Source organism: Polistes fuscatus, unplaced genomic scaffold, assembly GCF_010416935.1.
Source record: "Polistes fuscatus isolate 324 unplaced genomic scaffold, CU_Pfus_HIC Scaffold4, whole genome shotgun sequence".
NCBI lineage: Eukaryota > Metazoa > Arthropoda > Insecta > Hymenoptera > Vespidae > Polistes > Polistes fuscatus.
The window spans coordinates 8,851,297-8,872,616 of NW_025113118.1; the positions used below are offsets into that span (position 1 = coordinate 8,851,297).

The following is a 21,320-nucleotide window of genomic DNA, read 5'->3' on the forward strand; positions in this document are numbered from 1 at the left end:
AAATAAAAAAATAAAAAAATAAAAAAAAAGTTAACTTAAAGTTTGCCATAATAAAAGTTAACGAATTTTAACATCAGTTTAACGTTTTCGTAGCTCGGCTTGGACAAGGACGAGGTTAGTTGACACACAAAATACACACACACAAATAAAAAAAAATTTATTTTTGTTTTAATACTCACAAGGCTGTGACGAGTTTGTACGAATTATAACTTTTGCTCAGAGTTCGATTTGTACGTTCGTTTTCTTTTATTTATATATAAATATATTAATATATCAATATTATATATATCTATATATATATATATATATATATATAAATATTATATAAATATATAATTATCTAATATACTTCACGTACGATACACCACCACAGTGATTATTATAAAACAATCCAAAAAAAAAAAAGAACAAAAATCATCACCGCAGCCGTATGTCTTATCATCACTATTTTTATCTCTCTTCTTCATACATACATATTTACATACATACATACAACCATATATATATATATATATATATAATTCATATATATATATATATATATATATATATATATATATATATTCAGATAATTTTTCATCGCTTTTTAAATTAACATACAAGATGTTTCTTAATACGTGGGACCAATTTTAGAAATATACAATGTATACCAAAAACAATAAAACAAATTCGTACAAACTATTTTATTTAATAATAAATTGTTAATAAAATAGTTTTTTTTAAATAAAAATTGCTTGTAATAAACCACCATCATTTAAATTAATTGTAAACTCGTAATGCGTATCATAAAAATTGTCGAAATTATTTCACGCGTTAAATGTTACTCCTATAATTGTTTTCGAATCGTTGAACGTGTTGAAAAATCAAAATTTCATTACTCGCGACAAATGTAAAATGATGAAGTTCTTTTAAGGAGAAAATTCAATATTGAAAGTTAACTGTTCGAGTAAATTTAATTAACCGAATGTGTGATAACAATTAGAATAAGAAATATGTCTGCGAAATAATGAGCAATTTAAAAAAATAAAAAATACAAACCGAAGATGTTTTGTATTTTTGAGATAATTATTATCGTTTCTGCTTTTTTGGAATTCTCTGTTCATTTCTGAAATTGTTCTAACATTATTGTGAAAGATTTTGTATGAACACAAATATTGTACACGCGCGCGGGCACGAATTAAATCACAAATCAATCACAAACACACACACACACACACACACACACACACACTAAATTTTGTTTCAAATATTACTTACGTATTTATACTTCCCGAATGTGATTTCGCACTATTTCCATTTATATATGTATATTTACAAAATTATAATATTTATTTCTCTAATTTTTTTTTGTACAAACAATAATTTATCCCTTTTTTTTTTTGTAAAAATTCTTAGACGTATAAAATTAATAATAATTCATATACATATATATATATATATTTTTCTATATGTGTATATGTAATTACGAGAAACGATAGTGGACGAATAAAAGTGAATTTATATCAAATATAGGAACACTGCAACCCCAATTCCCTCACCCCCTACAACCTTTTTCATTTCTTAATCTGTAGAAAGCTTTGAATTGAGATATATAATTTGCTTTATATTTTACGTTTCAGTTTTTTTCACAAAGTTTCTTAACATAGGTTCTCGAATATATCGAAGAAATATTATAAAAACGATCAATTTCGTATAAGAAATACGATGGAATATTTGTAATTTCTATTTTTTTTTCTTTATTCCACGTTTACAGTAATTGCAATCTTTCTTTGTTTCTATTTTCCGTAATACTGGAAGAACGATTTCAATGAACACAACGGGGAGAAAATATTACGAGTCCTCGTATTCGATGCGTGTCACATCGCGAGTCACGTTTCCTCTAACTTTTGAAAAACAAAGAAAAAACAAAAGAAAAGAAAAGTAGAAGAAAAATGAGGGTAGAGAAAATTTTACGTGGCGTAGTTTTAAAACGTTGACGTGAGATTATACTTTGCTATATGAAAGATGTTTTTAAAACGACTACGAATTCTATCTCGCGAATTTGTTGGAACGTTATTTTGCAACAACAACAAAAAAAGAAAAAAACAAAATAAAGAAAACAAGAAAATAAATTGATCGTCAACGTTATTATTTACTATTTTTTATTTTTTACTTCTACAAGTTCTTGTGCAAATTGATCGTTTACTAAAAAAATTCATTTATTATGTTTGTTCATTTTTTTTAATCTTTTCGATAAGAAATATACATACATATATTATTATATCACATTTTATTTAATATATATATTAAATATTTTTTTATATTTTAAATATTTATTTCTTTTTTTTTGTTGATTGTAAATAATTTTGCAATTAAATATTGACGATATTTATAGTACCACAGTCGGGGTATTGCAGAAAATGAATTTCAATTGCATCTTGTTCGTATTTATAATTCATTCCCTCTGCACCTCCACTCCCGCCACCCCCACCACCCCATAAACCACTCGATCTTTTTATATTTTCCCGTAGAAAATAATCTTAACATTTTCTTTCCGTTCTTTTATTTAATTTATTTTTTTTCTTTTTTAATTATTTTTTCCTATCTTACGTACATTATAAATCTCACACACACGCACATTGCATATTATTTATTGCTGATTTTATTTTTTTATTTGTAAGGAACAAAAAAACAAACAAATTGATTACATTGCAATATTAGAAAAAATTCAACTATGTTAGAATTATTATTGAACTTATTATGGATATTCTTCAGCTTTCACAAATATATTTCTAATACTATAAGCACACGATACTATTTATCTTTTTTTTTTATAAACATGTGTTCGTATGTTAAACAATACCTTTTAATCATTTGCCAAAAGGGGTTGCAGAGTTTATCGCACAAAGTTTCTTTACGAGCGTTTCGATAAATCCATCATTTAAAAAAAAAAGTAATAATAATCAAAATTTCTTTTGGAATATATAATTTTAATTACATATATCTCACAAGAATGAATTATTTTCACAAACAACCGATACAAATTGTTCATTTTTTACGATATATATTTTTATTTTATCTTCCAATACGCGATTAACTATTTTCCTTATCTTAAATTTAATACCTATCATGAATCGGTATAGAATAAAAAAAAAAATAAAAAAAAAAGAACGATGATACATTAATTATAAACTCAATTTAAAAAGAAGACAATTATTTACGGATTAAATTTCGAATTAAAAAATATGTTCTATTTATTATTATTGTTATTATTATTGTTATTATTATTATTATTATTATTATTATTATTATTATTATTATTATTCTTATTATTATTATCATTATTAAACAAACGAAATGCTCGTAATTAAGAAATAATATTAGGATCGTTTCTCTCTCTCTCTTTCCCTTTTTTGCTTTTTCTTTTTTTTTTTTATTTTTCTTTTAATTTCATTTTTGAAACTTGCCCGTGTGCGAAACGTGCACAGAGGTTTATACAAAAATAAGAAAAAATGGTTTACGCGTACACACGCACACGAAATACACGTACACACACATACACACACAGAGACACAGACACAGAAGAAAACGCAGAAGGGCCAAATTAGCGAACACAAATCATCTAATAGGAAAAATTAAACAACGGAATTTTGAAACTATCGTACGTAAGCTTTTGCCGTCTTTTTTCTATCTGAAATCTTTGTTTTTTAATTTCTTCTTTTTTTTATTTATTTATTTTTTCTTCTTCTCTCTCTTTCTCTTTCTCTCTCTCTCTCTCTCTCTCTCTTTCTATACATTTTCTATCTTCTATATCAAGAAGTCCTTTCATTTTTTATTATTTTTATCGAGCTTTTTTTAGTTCGTAACTTCAGTTGTTCCACTTTGTTTTTTATTTCTCTTTGTCGCTTTTATTGCAAGCTGTACAGGAAATAAAAAAAATGAACGGAAAAAAAAGTTTCCACAAAATCTTATCTAATATCTTATTTCAATATAATACCTACGGATTTTTATATTCACATCCTGATAATACCAATCCCGTTCTTAATCCTTCGATCTACTTTTACACGTTTCTCTAACTATGCTGACGTATTACATTGTGGCATTATTTAAATATATGTATGTATATATATCTATTGGTAGTTCTACAATTTTATTAAAAAAAAGTGTAATTAAAATAATTAAAATTAATTGATTAAATTCGTAAAAAAAAAAAAAAAAAGAGAAGCAAATATTGAAATTTTCTAATCAATATAAATATAACAAAATATACATTTTCTTATAATCAAACAACTGATTTTATTTCTATGATGAAAAAAAGAAATAAATAAAAAATAAAATGCAATCATTAAAAAATGTTTTTTCATATATGAAAAAAGAAAAAATTTAAAAGAAAAAAATTATTAATAATCATTCGTATCAGAGAACTACTTGTATAAATATATAAATATATGTAAATATATATAAATATATATAATTGTAGCATGTGATATAATGTGGAATGCGAAAAACCCGCGTAATATTTATTTACAAAATTTATATACTTGTTTTTTTCTTTTTTTCGTTTTCTTTTTTATTTTTATTTTTCATTATTTCAATCAAATTAGTGTGCTTTCATTTTTGTTTTGATATGATTTGTGTTCTGACATCGATTGAATGAATTTTTTTTTCTAGTAATCACACCAAGCGAATGAAATTTGAGCACGCGTTATCAGATAAACTGCCTACATTTAAAAATACATTGGAAAATACATTGTGTATTTTGTATGATACATTATTATAAAAATTGTGTGTTGTACGACTTTGTACCGCTTGAACGCTGCTTCATCTTTCCTATTTTTCGTATAATTCTGCCATGTTGTGTATTATATATAAACACTATTTGTATATCTGTTTTTTCTTCTATGTATATGTTAAACAAATATAATATATATATATGTCATGGGTTTTTTTTTGCATGCGTTGTAAATGGGTAACGTTGTTACTTATTAAGATGGACCATTTGAAAAAGAAAAAAGCAATTTTTGTTTTATTTTGTTATTTTTATTCTCGAGCTTATACACACGTATACTTTGTATACGCGTATTATTAAAAAATTAATTTATTATATTCGAAACGAATTAAACAATCGTCACGTGATTCGGATTACAAATCTTACAATTGAAAATATTTTAACTATATTAATATACAGGATGTTTCATAAATATGTGGAATTCTTGTTTTAAGAACGGACAGATGTGTCATATCTGATTTATTTTTTTAAACAAATACTAAAGACCGTTTCTAAAATCTCGCACATATTAAAAAAAAAAGAACCACCTTGTATTTGTTAATTAATATAAAGAAATTCGATTCAAAAGAAATATTGCACAATTACCGATTGATTATACGATGAGATTTATATTATTAGAAATATCGAATCATAGTCAATATCATACTAATAAGGTAGACGTATTATTATTATTATTATTATTATTATTATTATTATTATTATTATTTGAATAATTTCAAATTTGTAATTGAATCTGTTCGATTGGAATTCGCTCCCTAGGAGTGTTGTTTTCGAACTAATATAACAGGTAAGGAATAAAAGAGGATTGCATGTAATTAGACCTCTTATTAATTTGTTTTATTCTGTTAATGTTGATAGTTAATATAATCTAAATAAAAAAAAAAAACAAAGCAAAACACAAAACAAAAAGATAACAATCGCTCGATATTATTCGATAAATAAAATACACTTCGATATATATTTTAATCTTATATCGAAAAGCAAAAATGTTAATTAACGTAAATAATAATTAATCAAGAATCTTTAATAAAATTCGTGCTCGGTAAAATATTGGTTATAGACAGAAAAAAGCAAAAAAAATTAAATAAAATTGAAACGAATCTCTGACATTTATTGATGTACTCCTCTATACCACGATTGGTACTTTGATATGAATGTAAAGAAAGGAAAGAGAGAGAAAAAAAACAGAAATGAAACGAAATGAAAGGAAAGGAAAAGTAGAAATGAAAAGATTAGCCTAGTTTTTTCTTTTTCTTTCTTTTGAATCATCAATAATTCGAGATGTCTACGTATGAAACGAACGTGTGTCCAGTATATTTAATTAAAAACCATTGCACAATGAGAGCCGTGTTATCGAGTAAAAAAAAAGAAAAAAGAAAGTAAGAAAGAAAGAAAGAAAAAGAAACGTTAATCCTGATCGACTAGATTTATTAATAAATTTCCATTATTGAACGATTAAATGGTAACACTGTGGTCGTTCGTTATCGATCTCTTTAGTAGGTTAGAGGAAAATAAAAATAATGAAGAAGATGGATGACGATTATAAAACTATGAAAATATAATAAAGTCGGGAACGTTGAAAAGATTATCTCTCTAAAAAAAAAAAGAAAAAAAAGAAAAAGAATAAAAAAGAAAAATATGTCGGTCAAGAAGTTAGTCTCGTGTTAGATGGACAAAATGGCGCGTTATTTTCAGACGACGACCTTGATTGGACTACTGAAGACTGCCCGTCTTCTACGATTGGTCAGGGTGGCCAGAAAAATCGACAGATACAGCGAATACGGGGCAGCGGTTTTGCTCCTATTAATGGCCAGTTTCGCGCTAATTGCTCATTGGATGGCCTGCATTTGGTAAGTTCAGAAAAATTAACAAACACACGTATCCAAAAACATATCAGATATTATTTCAACATTTTATTTACTACATGATAGAAATTAGGTGATATAGAAATTGATGCTACCCAAACATTGACCACTACCCCACGTCCTAGTTTTGTTTCAAATTCCAATCGACCTTTCTATTTTTATATCACAGCATTCCCCTTAACTCAGGTCCAACGTGTCAACGAATAAAATGCATCAAAATATATTTTACGCGTATATCTGACCAAGTAAATATATGTTTCATCCTCTCCCCCCCCTCCTAATTTAAAAATAAAGTTCAAAGTACAGCCAATTAATTTATCAAATTAAAAACTTGACAATTGGATAAACTTATTTTAATAATAGGATATTGCTAGATCTCCAAACAATCAAATAAAATATTTATAATAATTCCATCGATATATCATATGTTTCCGTACCCCCCCCCCCTACTTCTTTAATAATAAGATATTGATTCAAACAATCTAACAAAATTGCATTAATCGATTAATTTTGTTATCCTTCAAGGTATGCAATAGGAAACGCAGAGAGACCAACGCTAAAGAGTAAAGTTGGTTGGTTGGATATTCTAGCCAACGACACACATCAATTTTATTCATACAATAATACCGGTGGACCGAGTATAAAGGTAAATCGTTTGATTCGTCTTGGAACAAATAATAATAATAATAATAATTAATAATAATAATAATAATAATAATAATAATAATAATAATAATAATAATAATAATAATAATAATAAAAAAAATAATAATAAAAATAATAATAATAAATCAACGTTATACGTCCTATTATTATAATTGGATTTTAATCCTATATATATATATATATTGTCTTATTTCTTTATTAAATCATTTATTCGTGTTTTCTCTCTTTTTTTTTTTTTTTTTTTTTCTCTTTTTTTTTGTTCCTCTTCCTGTTTTTTCTTTTCAGAGTCGTTATATCACAGCATTGTATTTCACATTCAGCAGCTTAACGTCCGTCGGTTTTGGTAACGTTGCACCCAACACGGATACCGAAAAAATATTTACTATTATCGTTATGCTGATAGGATGTAAGTTTATCATTATATTTACTTTTTCTTTCCTCTTCTTCTTCTTCTTCTACTTCTTTTTCTTATATTTAATTCTTTCGTTACCAACGACCCACACACATACACACACATATACATAAGGGGGAGGGGAATCGTTAACACCCTTTTGTTCGATCGATTCGTATAAAGGTCGTAAGAATATGCAAGTGAATTCTTTCTATGGAAAAGAAAGAAAACAACAAATGTAAAGCCAACACGTAACGAAAGGATTAAATATTGATATTTATTCATCTATAACCGATCGATCCTCGACCATCGGTTTGATTTCGTAGATTTTTTCTCTTTGTTTTTTCTTTTTTTAGCACTAATGTATGCCAGTATATTTGGTAACGTATCGGCAATAATTCAAAGATTATACAGCGGTACTGCGAGATATCATACGCAAATGTTAAGGGTCCGAGAATTCATAAGATTCCATCAAATACCAAACCCGCTTAGGCAACGTTTGGAAGAATATTTTCAGCATGCTTGGACTTATACAAACGGGATCGATATGAACAGCGTTCTCAAAGGATTCCCCGAGTGCCTTCAGGCTGACATTTGTCTTCATCTTAATAGAAATTTGTTAAACAATTGTAGAGCCTTCGAGGGAGCTAGTCCAGGTTGTTTGAGGTAATTCACGCAAATTATTTGATTATTACTATTATTATTATTATTATTATTATTATTATTATTATTATTATTATTATTATAATCGAGAAAAAAAATTATTTTTAATTAATGTTTGTTTTTTTTTTTCTTTTAAACGCAGAGCTTTATCATTAAAATTTAAAACGACACATGCACCACCCGGGGACACTTTGGTACATCGAGGAGACGTATTAACGTCATTATATTTTATATCACGTGGAAGCATTGAAATATTGAAGGACGACATAGTAATGGCCATATTAGGAAAGGACGACATATTCGGTGAAAATCCATGTATCTATCCGACAGTCGGCAAATCATCGTGCAACGTTCGTGCATTGACCTATTGCGATCTTCACAAGATACACAGGGACGATTTGCTCGACGTATTGGCACTTTATCCCGAATTTTCTAATCACTTCAGTCAAAATTTAGAAATAACGTTCAATATGCGTGATGTAAGTTAACGATTCATTTTTATATTGTTATATTTGTTACATATATGTAGTGATTTGTGACGAAGGATTATAAAATTTGGTAAAAACAATAAAATAATAATAATTATAATTTCTTGACGATAGGAAGAACAAGCAGGTGTTGATCCAATGTCAGCAAGGTTTCCTGTAAGTACTCCAACAGACGTCGAAGTTGACGCCAGGAGATTTGCCTTCCGTCCACCAAGATACCGTCGAGGACCTGGAGGAGGTCCTGGCACCAATCTTATACCTACAGGTCGACAAGATTCCTTGCAAGACGAACAAGAAGACTAGTAATTATCTCTTTTTTAAAATTTGTCTTTTCTTTTGTTTCTATCCTCTCTCTAGTTTTCATTATTTTCTATAATAAAAGCCTAGACACGCCACTTTCTCGCAATCCTAGTTCTTATTGGGGTTTTAATTTTTTTAATTATTATTAATAATAATAATTATAATAATAATAATAAATTAGAATATTATATTGGATTGTCAACTAATATCTCGACGGTTTATTTTTTTCAATTTTAACAAAAACATTTAATGACATATATATATAACAAATTATCGTTATATAATCAATTTTAAAGTAATTTTATTATATGAATAAAAATTAATGATTTCCCCTAATACTTTTTATTAATTTCTTAAAAAGGTTTGAACAAACAAACAAAAATGAAAGTGGCGTCCTAGGCTATAGCAATACTCTTTTCTTTAAATAATAATTATATTGAAAAATGTGTGTGATATATAAATAAATGATCATTTGCAGCGATAAGAGTAGTGGTCACGGTATCCTTGAATTTAGTACCGACAAAGCTGGTCAAGATGTGACACCGTTAAATTTGGAATTCGATGAACCGAAGCAAAGAAGTTCGACTTTGAATTCCATTACCGGTGAGAGGATCACACGTTTATTGATTATTTTCTCACGAAATCTTTTATAATTCTTCAGAATTATATCGACCTTACAACAATTTTCGTGCCTGTCTTTCTTATTACTGTTTGAGGAATGTGGTTTTCTGCTGCACGACAATATAGATTCCCCCCCACCGTTTCGATCGATACGAAAATATTTTTTATCTTTCTACTTTTTTCTTCTTTTTTTTTCGTTAGATTTCATTACCTTTTTTTTTTACATACATATATATTATATAAATATCTTGGCATTTGTTGATATTAGAAGAAAAATTAGATGAATCTGTATTTATGATGGGTATCGCGTGCCAGAGACTCCATATTTACTTGTTAATATTTTTCATCATTCAAAATGAATTTTGGATTCTCTCAATTGCTGATATCTTAAGCATCGTATTTCATTTTTATTCACACAGCCCCCGTCCCCTTAAGTAGATCTTTCGAAAGTTCTTAACCATAATTCATCAGCTTGTTCGAAAAGTAATTTAATCATTTTTCTATTTTCCTTTTCAATATTTAAAACTCAAAGCATTTGAAATGTAGAATTCAGCAGGTGAAAAATCAATTTAATTAAATTACTTTCCGATGCGCAAATCCAATTGACATTTATAAATATTAAATATTTAGCTTATTTAATGTTCCGGCTACATAACTCACCCCCCACCCCCCTCAGCCCAGACTTTGCGAAAGAAAAATGTTGGACAACCTCCTTCAGCCCCCATCCCCACCCCCAAAAAAACCCACTTATCTTCCTCCTTCTTTTTCTTCTTCTTTTTTGCTTGTAAAAGTTTTTACGTAAGTGACCGAGTGTGTGTTAAAAAGCTTTTGCGGTTGCGTTTGGTTTTATTCCCGAGTTCGTTAACACCTTGAAAACATGGTTGTTCAGGCATGCTAACCCATCTCAAGCGCAGTATTCCGGACCTACGTCAGCACAAGATTCATCTGCAGCCTCTAACGAGTCATGATTACCTCGCCAAACAGAGTAAGTTTTTTATTGCAAGTAGAAAATCCCACTTTTAATGCTGAAGAGATCATTATTGGGTTCGGTAAGCCCACGCATCGTTATGTGTTTATAATTCCCATGCCAATGGTTACAATTATTTTTACCATTTACAAACATTTTTTAATCATTTTAAATTCATTAATTGGCAATTTAAAAAGTCAACTTTTATGCAATTTGATGGAATTCATTAATTTCCCAATAAAAATTGAATTTAAATCAAAATTTTTATATCAGACATTTTTGTTGAATGGTAAATATAATTTTGACCTGTAGTATATATTATTAGAAAAAGAAAGAAAGGGAGAGAGAGAGAGAGAGAGACTGACAAACAGATTAGAAAAATGAATTATTATGGAATCCAGCAGACTGGTTTTGGAAGACATCATTACAAAAGTATACGAAAATGATATATGGGATTTGATTCGATTTTCTTCAACTTGATCAAACCAACCACAGTCATTATAGAAAGCTTTGTTGTTTAGAGAGTGTGTCTTGTAAAATATGTTAAAGAAACAAATGTCATTGTATATATACGTTGTTCATTCGAATGATTACAAATATATCCGTGTAAAAAAAAAAAAATCAAAAAGAAAAACACATATCTACATTTATAATATTTATTATATTTTTGACATAAACAAAAATATTTTATTCTGAATCAGTGACAACGCCGTTGACAAAACCAGCGCGTAGAAGTTCGGCCACTGGTGAAAGTTGCCTAAGTCAAAACGTTATTCATCCAACTTCGACGACATCCAGTCATTATACAACACCTTCCCCACCACAGCATCCACATTCTCACGGTAAATCTTACAATTAACAAATAACAAAAAATCTTAAACTTTCTGCATTGTTACATAAACAGAATAAAAATATTGAAAGATAAAGATAATATAAAAATAATATAAATATAGTACTGATAAATAAAATAATATAAATATAAATACATTAATATTAAAATATAAAGAAGATACATAATGATAAAAATAAATATAAATAAATAAATAAATTATAAAATATAAAAAAGAGGAAAAAAAGAGAGAATACATACAAATAAATATAAATAAATAGATAATATATACATAGAAATTAACAATAAATAAAAAAAGACTATATAAATATATTTATTATATATATTTAAATTACCATATTTTCTTCAATTAAAAGAAAATTTCAAATAAGATATTTAAAAAGCATCAGTATCTGCTGGTAATAAAATTGAAATATAATTCGGAGTGCGAAGGTTTTTTATATTAGAATGAACCAAAAATTCGTGTGTTTCTTAAATTAACATTACCACATGCATATAAAGTCATTCTCTTGTCCTTAAAAAAAAAAAGATTGCTATCCATCCGAAAGAACACAATAAACGCACGAAACTTTGATTTCACCCTGATAATGATTATAATCGTTAAAATAAATCTAACTGATGTTTTTTTGTTTGACGATAGATTTTCCAAAAATCATTCTTCCTTATTTTTCGTTCGTTTCTTTTTTAGGTGACTTTCAAAGTGGTCCAGGACGACCGATAGAAGAAATAAATGCTAGGATAGATCAATTGACGAGACAAGTAACATCATTGGAAACTTCGGTGACCGGAGACATTAGATTGATATTAACATTGTTACAACAAACGCTTAATTCGTCGAGGGAAAGTTCTAGCATAGAAATGATGCCTGGTACTGCACCTGCAGGTTCGGCAAGACAAACCGGTAGGCCACCGGCACTCGTTCAAAGATCTGCCAGCGAACCCCAACCACCAACAACTCCGGCTATTTCTAATAACGGAAATGGAAAGATTCAACCTAGCACGTCGCATGGGTTGTTTAGGTAAAACGATGATTATTATTTGATGTATAATATATAATTGAAAGAAAACAAAATTATTTTTCGCGACCGATCTTAAACAATATTATTATTATTATTATTATTATTTGTTTCTTAGCATCTTATTTGTGTCTGTACCCTCGTGTTTATTTTTACGATTAATAATTGTTTTTTCTTTTTTATACAAAATAGAAACAAAAAAAAAAGAAAGGATTTTGATAGATGAGCTCTCTTATTATAGGTTTTAGTATTTTTTTGGTTCTTCTTTCCTACGATGAACGTAACACATTTATGATATAATTAATTAGATGACCATATATATATATATTTTTCACAGTAGTAGTCTTCTTCACTATGATTCTTTTACCTCCCCAGGAAGTTTAATCGTAATATATTTTTTATTCTTGAAAAGCTTTCTTTCGAAATCCCTGGATCAGTTGCATTTGATTTCGGCGTCTTTTATTTTGGATAAATTGGACAAGTTCCGAAGGTGACCATAATCATAATCTTCTTTCAACAACCCCTTCAGAGCAGTGTTGCGCAAGTCGATTGAAAGAATTTATTTGAAAATGATCGAGGATAATTTATTATTATCCACAAAATATATTGATCCTTTTTTCTATACAATTATATTGACGATTATTATATTATTCCCGTCACGTTGATTTATTTCACGTTAATTTCAATTTCAATCACTTTGATTATTGGACGAAATGATTAATCAAGAGAACAGCAACAACAACAACAAAATAGAAAGAAAGAAAGAAAGAAAGAATGAAAAGACATTGTGTTTCCTTTTTATCCCTTTATTTCTAAATCATGAATTTAATTATTAGTACGACATCAATATTAGCGAGAGGAAACTTATGCGTTTTTATAATCGTTATTCTTTCAATCTAGATTTCCAACTAGACTTTAGAACGGCTCGTTTTATTTTACGTTACATTTATTTCCTTTTTTTTTATTCCATAACTTTTGCATCATTTTCAGATTAATTTTTCATTTATTTTTAATCTCTCGCCTCGCTCACCATTTACATTATCAACATTATTCATTATTAAATTAAAAACAATTATTTTTGAGAATATATATCTTTTTGTAATTCGAAAAGGTACCTCCTATTTCGTTCACGTAATTGAATTGAGTAGTTCGAATACCGCTTGTTTAAAAAAAAATAAAAAATAAAAAAAGAAGAAGGAAAATGCAACCAACCATCTCGCTTTGTTATTTTTTGTTGGTTTTTTTTTTTTTGTTTGTTTTGTTCAAAATCAAACAACAATTTCACACATGCAACAACAAAAAAAACACACACATATTCCGCAGTTCTAGCGTTTCACGAAGGATTTCGACATTTTGGATTTGGAGAAACAAGCAACGTATCTTAAAAACTGCCGATGGTGTAGGAGACTTGCGACACGGAAAACTTGTGTGGGTATCATCATCACCGGGATAAATATAATTTCCTTTCATTTGTTGTACATAAATTCTGAGATCCGGGTGCTTTTTATTATTATTATTATTATTATTATTATTATTATTATTATTATTATTATTATTATTATTATTATTATTATTATTGTGCTCCTATAAATTTTATTCTTCTTTTTTTTTTTCTATTTCTTTATCTCTATGACTGCTTTTAGATATTTTTATATTTATATTCGATGTACTTCAATTTTTTCTTTCGGGGATACGTTTTGAAAACTCAAACGAAAATATAAAATTAAATTTTTTCATTCGATTCGAAATAACGAACACGTTGTAATAATGTTACAATTGTATTTGTACATATTTAAAAACGATTTCTTCGTCGTAAAAACGTTCGAACGCGCATAATCATTTTATTTATTCTTTGTCTTTTTGTTTTTTTTTCTCGAACATAAAAAATCTGGCATCAAAAAATCTTGGGCTCGACAATGGACATTTGAATCGTCAACGTCAATTCATTTTTCAATAATAACGATGATTGGTTTGCTAGTATAGTTAAAAAATATATTAATCGCGTATAGAAAAAAAAAAGAAAAATTTCTGTAATGAAAAATCATTCTTTTTTTTTAAAAAAAGAAAGTTTCTCATTGGTTGTTTGAACGTTTCGTCGAGCTTCAGATTTCCCATGAAACGTTGATTCAGTTTTATTTTTAATTTCAACATTTTCCTTATTACGCTTCTCGAAAATTCCATCGCTTTTAAACAAAGAAGGTAAATCAATTAGTATAACAAAAAGAAATATGATCATGCATGGGTTATTGACTGCATCTATTTTTTATTCGCCATCACAGAAAATTCTCATTTTCGAAATTTCTTCACCGATACAAAAAAAAAACCCCAAATCAAGATAGAAAAAAATACTAAAGAAATTGGAAGAAAAAGTTGACTGGAATAACGCGACACCTTTTGTTTTTTTTTATTATTGATTCATATGATTATTTATTTATTTATGATCCTAATCTTCCCCTCAAACGTTCCGTTGTTTCTAGCACGTATGTGAATAATTTTATGTGTTTACTGTGAACAATGTACACGCACACATTAACAAAGATGTTTCGTAATACGTGAGACCAATTATTGCGTTTCAAATATTTCGAGACACCTTGTATATTAATGTACATTTACGATATATATATATATGTGTGTCTGTTGTGTGTGTGTGTGTACGCATTCACAATATTCACTGGAGAACGTGAAAACCAAAATGACGGAATATTTGATTTATTTATTAGTAAAATAAAATAACTTGAATTATTATCTTTTAGAATGTAAAACGTTCATTATTTTGTAAATCTTATTTTGTTGGTAGTTAACAAATAGTAGTTTCTTTGCGAAAACGTTAATTTAACGTTTGGGATGCTGCATTGAAGTATCATTATTATTATTATTATTATTATTATTATAATTCGCAGAGCAATAATAATGTAGAATTGAATTAGATTGATTCGTAATAGTTAGCACTTATAATATGCAAGCAAGCAAGTTTTATGGTTTCCGAGCATTTTAACCACGAATTAGAATTTTTATCGTATCGTAGTAATATTTATCATTTTTCAAACGCACACACGTGTAAATAACATATCAAGTAATGTGAATAATATTAGGATAAAATAATAAACAAAAAAAAAAGTAGTCGATATCAATGATTAATTAATTGATTTTGTATTGTATTGAATTGTATCGAATCGATAGATCGATTAATTATCTATTAATTAATTTAATTTATTTCGACGATTTTTTTTAAAAGGATAGGAAAACAATCACGTGGTCTAACGGGACACTGCTCTGGAAAAAACAAATTCTTTAGACAATTATTTAGCGGCCTTTAACCCTAATCCCATTGTACATAATTCACGTGCTTTTTTATATAATTCGAATATTTAATTATTATTTTATTAATATACATATAAATTATATATATAGACATTTTTTGTTATTAAAACGGTCTCGAAAATGATTTCGATTACTGATGATGGATTCAAAAATTTGAATAAAAACTGATCGGTGGGTGGTGTTTTAAAAAAAAAAAAAGAAATGACTGTCGAAAATTGTTTTCACAGTAGACCACCAACAAGGGAACCAACGTCTACGTCATCAGGTACATCGAGACTTACTATGACTTCTGATACGTCAGCCTTGGCAACGGCCCTTCAGGCAGCCTTGAACGGAAGGACGGCACCTACCAGATCACAGAGTCAACCGGTTGACTTGGCTGTACCTACGACCACCCAACAAACTCATCAACCACACGCTTGGCATAGTCAGCCTGCGGCATTCAGAAGAGGTGAATTTAGAAGCGGGTATGTATCTCTTATTGTTTTTATCTCTTTTTATATTCTTAATACATCGTTGATCCACCCCCACCTTAATCCGATTATCAAATATATTACAATAGTATTGTAATATTAGGATGAACCAAAAATTCGTACTTTTATTGTGTTATAAATTGCATAATGGATTGGATTTTTATTTTTTTTGTTATAAAACTTACTTTGCAAATATTAATTAAAAAACAAAATCGCACGAACTTTTGAGATTCGCCCTAATATTTAAATTGAATATTTCCAAATTTGATCTCTATCTAAAATTTCAATCATATAAACAATTATTACTATTTGATTTGCCAACAGTTATTCTTCTTAGATAAAAATCTGACGATTCGTTAAAACGAAATACGACAAATTACGTATAATCGATCGATAATATGTTAAGAAAGAAAAAAAATCTAATAATTGACCAATGAAGCATATGTAATTTATTACTGAACAAATAAATGACATAAACAATTACATGAACTTATTGGTCAACTAAATATTTTGAAAGTATGAACAAATAAATGAGCGATTATTTCCATAAAAGTAGGTACAGTTCATTCAACAAAAGATCCGAACCTGAAGGAGAGGATCCATGGACTTGCGTGGTGTCGGTACCAGAAACCAGAGGAAGTTCACAAAGACCACGTAGCGGGGATTCGCGTAAAGATTCATCGTCCAATCATCGTTGTTTGAACGATCAACAACAACAACAACAACGTGGAACGGAAAATGGTGGTGGTGGTAGTGGTGGTAGACATGGGACAACATTGACAGGAGGATTAACAACTACGACGACTACGACAACAACAGCAACGGGGTTAGGAGGAGGAACAATACCGGGTGGTCAACAATTAATTACGAGTAGTAATGGTGGTGGTGGACAAGATGGTAGTGTCGTCCAATCGTTGGGTGGTGGTAGTAATCAACGTCAAGAATCTTCTAGGCAAACTAGCGAAGACATGTCATGGGAATTTACGATAAACGAGGCACCAATAGCAAGACTTGAATCATTGGACGAGTTAGATCAAGATCATGGTAGTTAAGGGACAATTCAAACGGATTTCATCATTCGGAATTAAAGAAGACGAAACGAATAATAAGATTTTACTTACGTGCTGTTGGTGGGGTCAACTAAAAACTGGCTCAAGCTTCCCACCCGCAACAATAAAAAAACAAAATGAAAGGAAGGAAGAAAGGAAGAAAAATAACTGCTGTGAGTTCGCTTGCTAACTCGTTTCCGGTTTTTTTTTCTTTGTCCCCCCGCCCAAGCCGGATTATGAATGATTACTGACAGTGTCAAGAGCAAAAAAGAGAAAGATATATATATATAGTGTATAATTGATAATAGAAAAATGGCACGCTGCTGGTCTATTGGGTTTTCTCTCTTAGAAAAATGATATTTAACTAATTCGACGGGCAAAAAAAAGATGCTTAATTTTATCCCTGCTCCTCTCCTCCTTGTTCTAAATAATCTTTAAAATATAAATTATTATTAAAACACCTTCTTTCTTAAAACCTTACTTTGGGATTAAATCCATACTCGACCATAGTAAAAGTATTTATCTAAAGAAAAAAAAAAGCTTTTGCCATATCACAATCTTTCACACGTTTCAATGCCAAGAGACCCCCCCCCGGACTCGGATATTAGTATGCATATATATATATATATTATATTTATTAACGTATGTTCAAAAGATAGAAAAATAGAGAGAGAGAGAGAGAGAGAGAGAGAGAGAGAAAATGATTAAAATCGTCTAGGATGAAAAACTGATCGACGAGCGCGTTCTATTCTTATCGAGGGAAAAAAGAAAAAAGTAAAAAAATGAAAAGAAAAAATGTGAAAGGGGAAAGAAAAAGAAAAGAAAAAGAAATAAGAACGGAAATAGAAGAACGATAACGAAGGGATGATAATAAACGGTAAACACGAACATTAATTACGCAAAAACAAAAAAAGAATAAAATAAAACAAATTGCGTCCTTCAAAAACGAAGTACACGAAGAGAAACAAAGAAAGAAGAAAAAAAAACAAATTGTCAATAATTATACACACGTGAGCACGTATTTTGCTTACTTTTAAAAAGATACAGCGAGTAAATAAAAAGAAAAAAGAAAAAACAAAAAAATCACTCTTTAATAAATGCAGTAAAACAGAAAAGTCAGTATATAAACAAGGACAAACGCAGCACCGTCGTTTGTCCTATTGCATATTAGAACATTGATAGACAAATTTTCACATCGGGAAAATAATTCAATGATACACGTTAAGTGTGAATATTTCTTTTTTTTTTTTCGAAGGATTTTTAAAAAGCGTTTTCCCCCCCGAGAGAACGAAAAACAACTAAAATTTCCCCACCAATACAGCGAGAACACAACCCTTCGGAAAAGATATGTTTTTTTATTTCTTTTTTGTTTGTTACTTTTGTTTTTTGTGTTTTGGATTTTATTTTTTTTTATTTAATCAAAGCGACACAGCTGCCGAGACGGACACTAGAATCGGACCGGGCGAACACATTTTTTATTCGCTCACCTGCGGACGATTTTTTTTCCGTGTAGATTACACGTCACACGCGTATACGCTAAAAAATAAAAATAAAACACGCTTGAAATACCGAAAAAGAAAACATTTCAAATAATAATAATAATAATAATAATAATAATAATAATAATAATAATAATAATAATAATAATAATAATAATAATAATAATTATAATAATAATTATAACAATAATTATAATAATAATTATAATGATAACGATAATAATAATAATAAAAATAATAATAATAATGATAATGATAATGATAATGATAAAAACCAAAAAATGGTAGAAAGAAAAAAAAATTAAATATTAAACAAAAATGCGAATACGTGAAATAAATAAAACGCCGAATATAGAAATGAGAAAATAACGACGACGAAGAAGAAAAAGAAGAAAAAGAAAAAGATGAAGATGAAGAGGAGAAAGAAAATTAGGAAGGGAAAGAAAAACGTGTGCGAGGTCGAAGAAAAGAATGAAAGTAAACATATGTTAAATATATCGTGTAATGAATAAGAGAAAAAAAAGACAACAGATTGTAGGAAATGAAGAAGAAGAAGGAGGAGGAGAAGGAAAGGGTTGAAGAGAAGGGACAGAAGGGTTTGGGGAAACGAACGCAAGTATCGGACATAGTCTTTCAGTGAAAAACAAAAAAAAACAAAAATAAAGTAATGAAATAAAAAAGTAAAAGCTCGTAGAAAACGAAGTTATGAGAGAGAGAGAGAGAGAGAGAGAGAGAAGAAAAAATTAATTAATAAAAATAAAAATACGCGATAAATAAACGAATAAACAAAAAGGATTATAATTAAATGAATTTAAAACAAAACAAAACAAAAAAAAATAAGAGAAAAGAAAAGAAAAAAAAGAGGCAAAAAAAATAAAAGTAAATATGCGTAAAGTAAAAAAAAACGATGACTGAGAGCACACCCTTCTTTTTGTAACGCTTACATAGGCGACTTTGAGGAAGCATGCGACGCTTCGCAATATTAAGAAAAAAAAATTAAATTAAATTAAATTAGATAAAATAAAATAAAAACGTCGATGAGAAAAAAAAATAATATCACGTAATATGTAATTAAATTTATTAGAGAGAGAGCGAGAGAGAGAGAGAGAGAATGCACTACCGAGTATTTGAATGAAGATCAAGAGGAGGGGTGAAAGGGAGAAATTAGAAGGTAGACAAAAAAACAAACGAAAACGAGATCTTTTGCAAGATGGTGGACGACATACTTGTCGGTTTTTAAATCGAACGTAACGAACGAAATTCATTCGAGAATGGTGTTGAGGGGGAAAAGGGAAAAAATAAAATGGCAAAGGGAAAGAGAAGAAAATAAAATTTGGTATAAATGCAAGACAAAAACGATGATCGCTAATATATTCTTAAACATTATATAGTTGATAATTATTCTTATATTTATATATCACGACGTTGTATTATCTTCAAGTGGACGATAACGATGATAAATTATGAACGAAAACGACTATTATTATTATTATTATTATTGTTGTTATTATTATTATTATTATTATTATTATTATTATTATTATTATTATTATTATTATTATATTATTATTATTATTATTATTATTATTATTATTATTATTATTATTATTATTATTATTATTATTCTTATTATAAATTATTCCAATTATAGTTACGACTAATTTGTTTTTATTATCGCCGAATAAGAAAATGATGGAGAAGGGGTTAAAAGAAAAAGGGATGTGTAAAGGAGGAAGAAGAAAATTCTAATAATGATCATTGAAATTATGCGTATTACATATACATATGTATGTACTCTCTGTGCATGCAGTTATTATCAAAGAGGGTAAAAATTTTGGAATTATAAGGAAGGATATAGATAACCAAATATCATCAGTGATATTAATTTGTGTGTATATATAATATATACATATATGCGTGCTGATAATTACGTGACAAAATGATTTTAAAATCAATAAATGGATATATAAATATTATTTTATGATTTATTTCATATAATACAAAAATTAATTTTATGATAAAGATATAAATTGATCAAATATTCACACATTGGTTCAATTTTTTTTTAAATTTAATTATCAGCACGTATGTATATATGTATGTATGTATGTATGTATATATGTATGTATGTATGTATGTATGTGTGTGTGTATATTCGCATTAAAAAAAAAATGAAAAAAAGATTGAGAGAGAGAGAGAGAGAGATTAAATATCGTTATACATATGTATATGTCCTATGTACGTGTTTTTTTAAATCGCAAAGTAAATAATATGTATAAACAAAATATCTCGCCGAGCTCTTATTACGATTTTATCATCTCTGCTGCCACACTTTTACAAATTTAAGCATACATGTATATAATAACTTTATATATATATATAT

At 28.2% G+C, this 21,320-nt stretch overlaps 1 protein-coding gene across 13 annotated transcripts in view; it reads left to right on the top strand.

Moving 5' to 3' along the window:
• Positions 1-18,227, top strand: part of LOC122521415 (potassium voltage-gated channel subfamily H member 2) — a 122,348-nt gene extending 104,121 nt beyond the window's left edge. For 4 of the 13 annotated variants that reach the window (XM_043642128.1, XM_043642135.1, XM_043642132.1 and 1 more), the window contains 15 exons: positions 94-114; positions 6,464-6,618; positions 7,159-7,279; positions 7,585-7,705; positions 8,047-8,356; positions 8,496-8,832; positions 8,956-9,143; positions 9,620-9,744; positions 10,652-10,747; positions 11,431-11,571; positions 12,268-12,598; positions 13,008-13,085; positions 13,919-14,023; positions 16,144-16,383; positions 16,943-18,227. In XM_043642128.1, the coding sequence (XP_043498063.1) occupies positions 94-114; positions 6,464-6,618; positions 7,159-7,279; positions 7,585-7,705; positions 8,047-8,356; positions 8,496-8,832; positions 8,956-9,143; positions 9,620-9,744; positions 10,652-10,747; positions 11,431-11,571; positions 12,268-12,598; positions 13,008-13,085; positions 13,919-14,023; positions 16,144-16,383; positions 16,943-17,441 (2,868 nt within the window). In that variant the 3' untranslated portion in view covers positions 17,442-18,227. The remainder of the gene's footprint in view (positions 1-93; positions 115-6,463; positions 6,619-7,158; positions 7,280-7,584; positions 7,706-8,046; positions 8,357-8,495; positions 8,833-8,955; positions 9,144-9,619; positions 9,745-10,651; positions 10,748-11,430; positions 11,572-12,267; positions 12,599-13,007; positions 13,086-13,918; positions 14,024-16,143; positions 16,384-16,942) is intronic. The other 9 variants (XM_043642129.1, XM_043642137.1, XM_043642138.1 and 6 more) reach the window with 9 other exon arrangements.
• Positions 18,228-21,320: the final 3,093 nt, after the last annotated feature.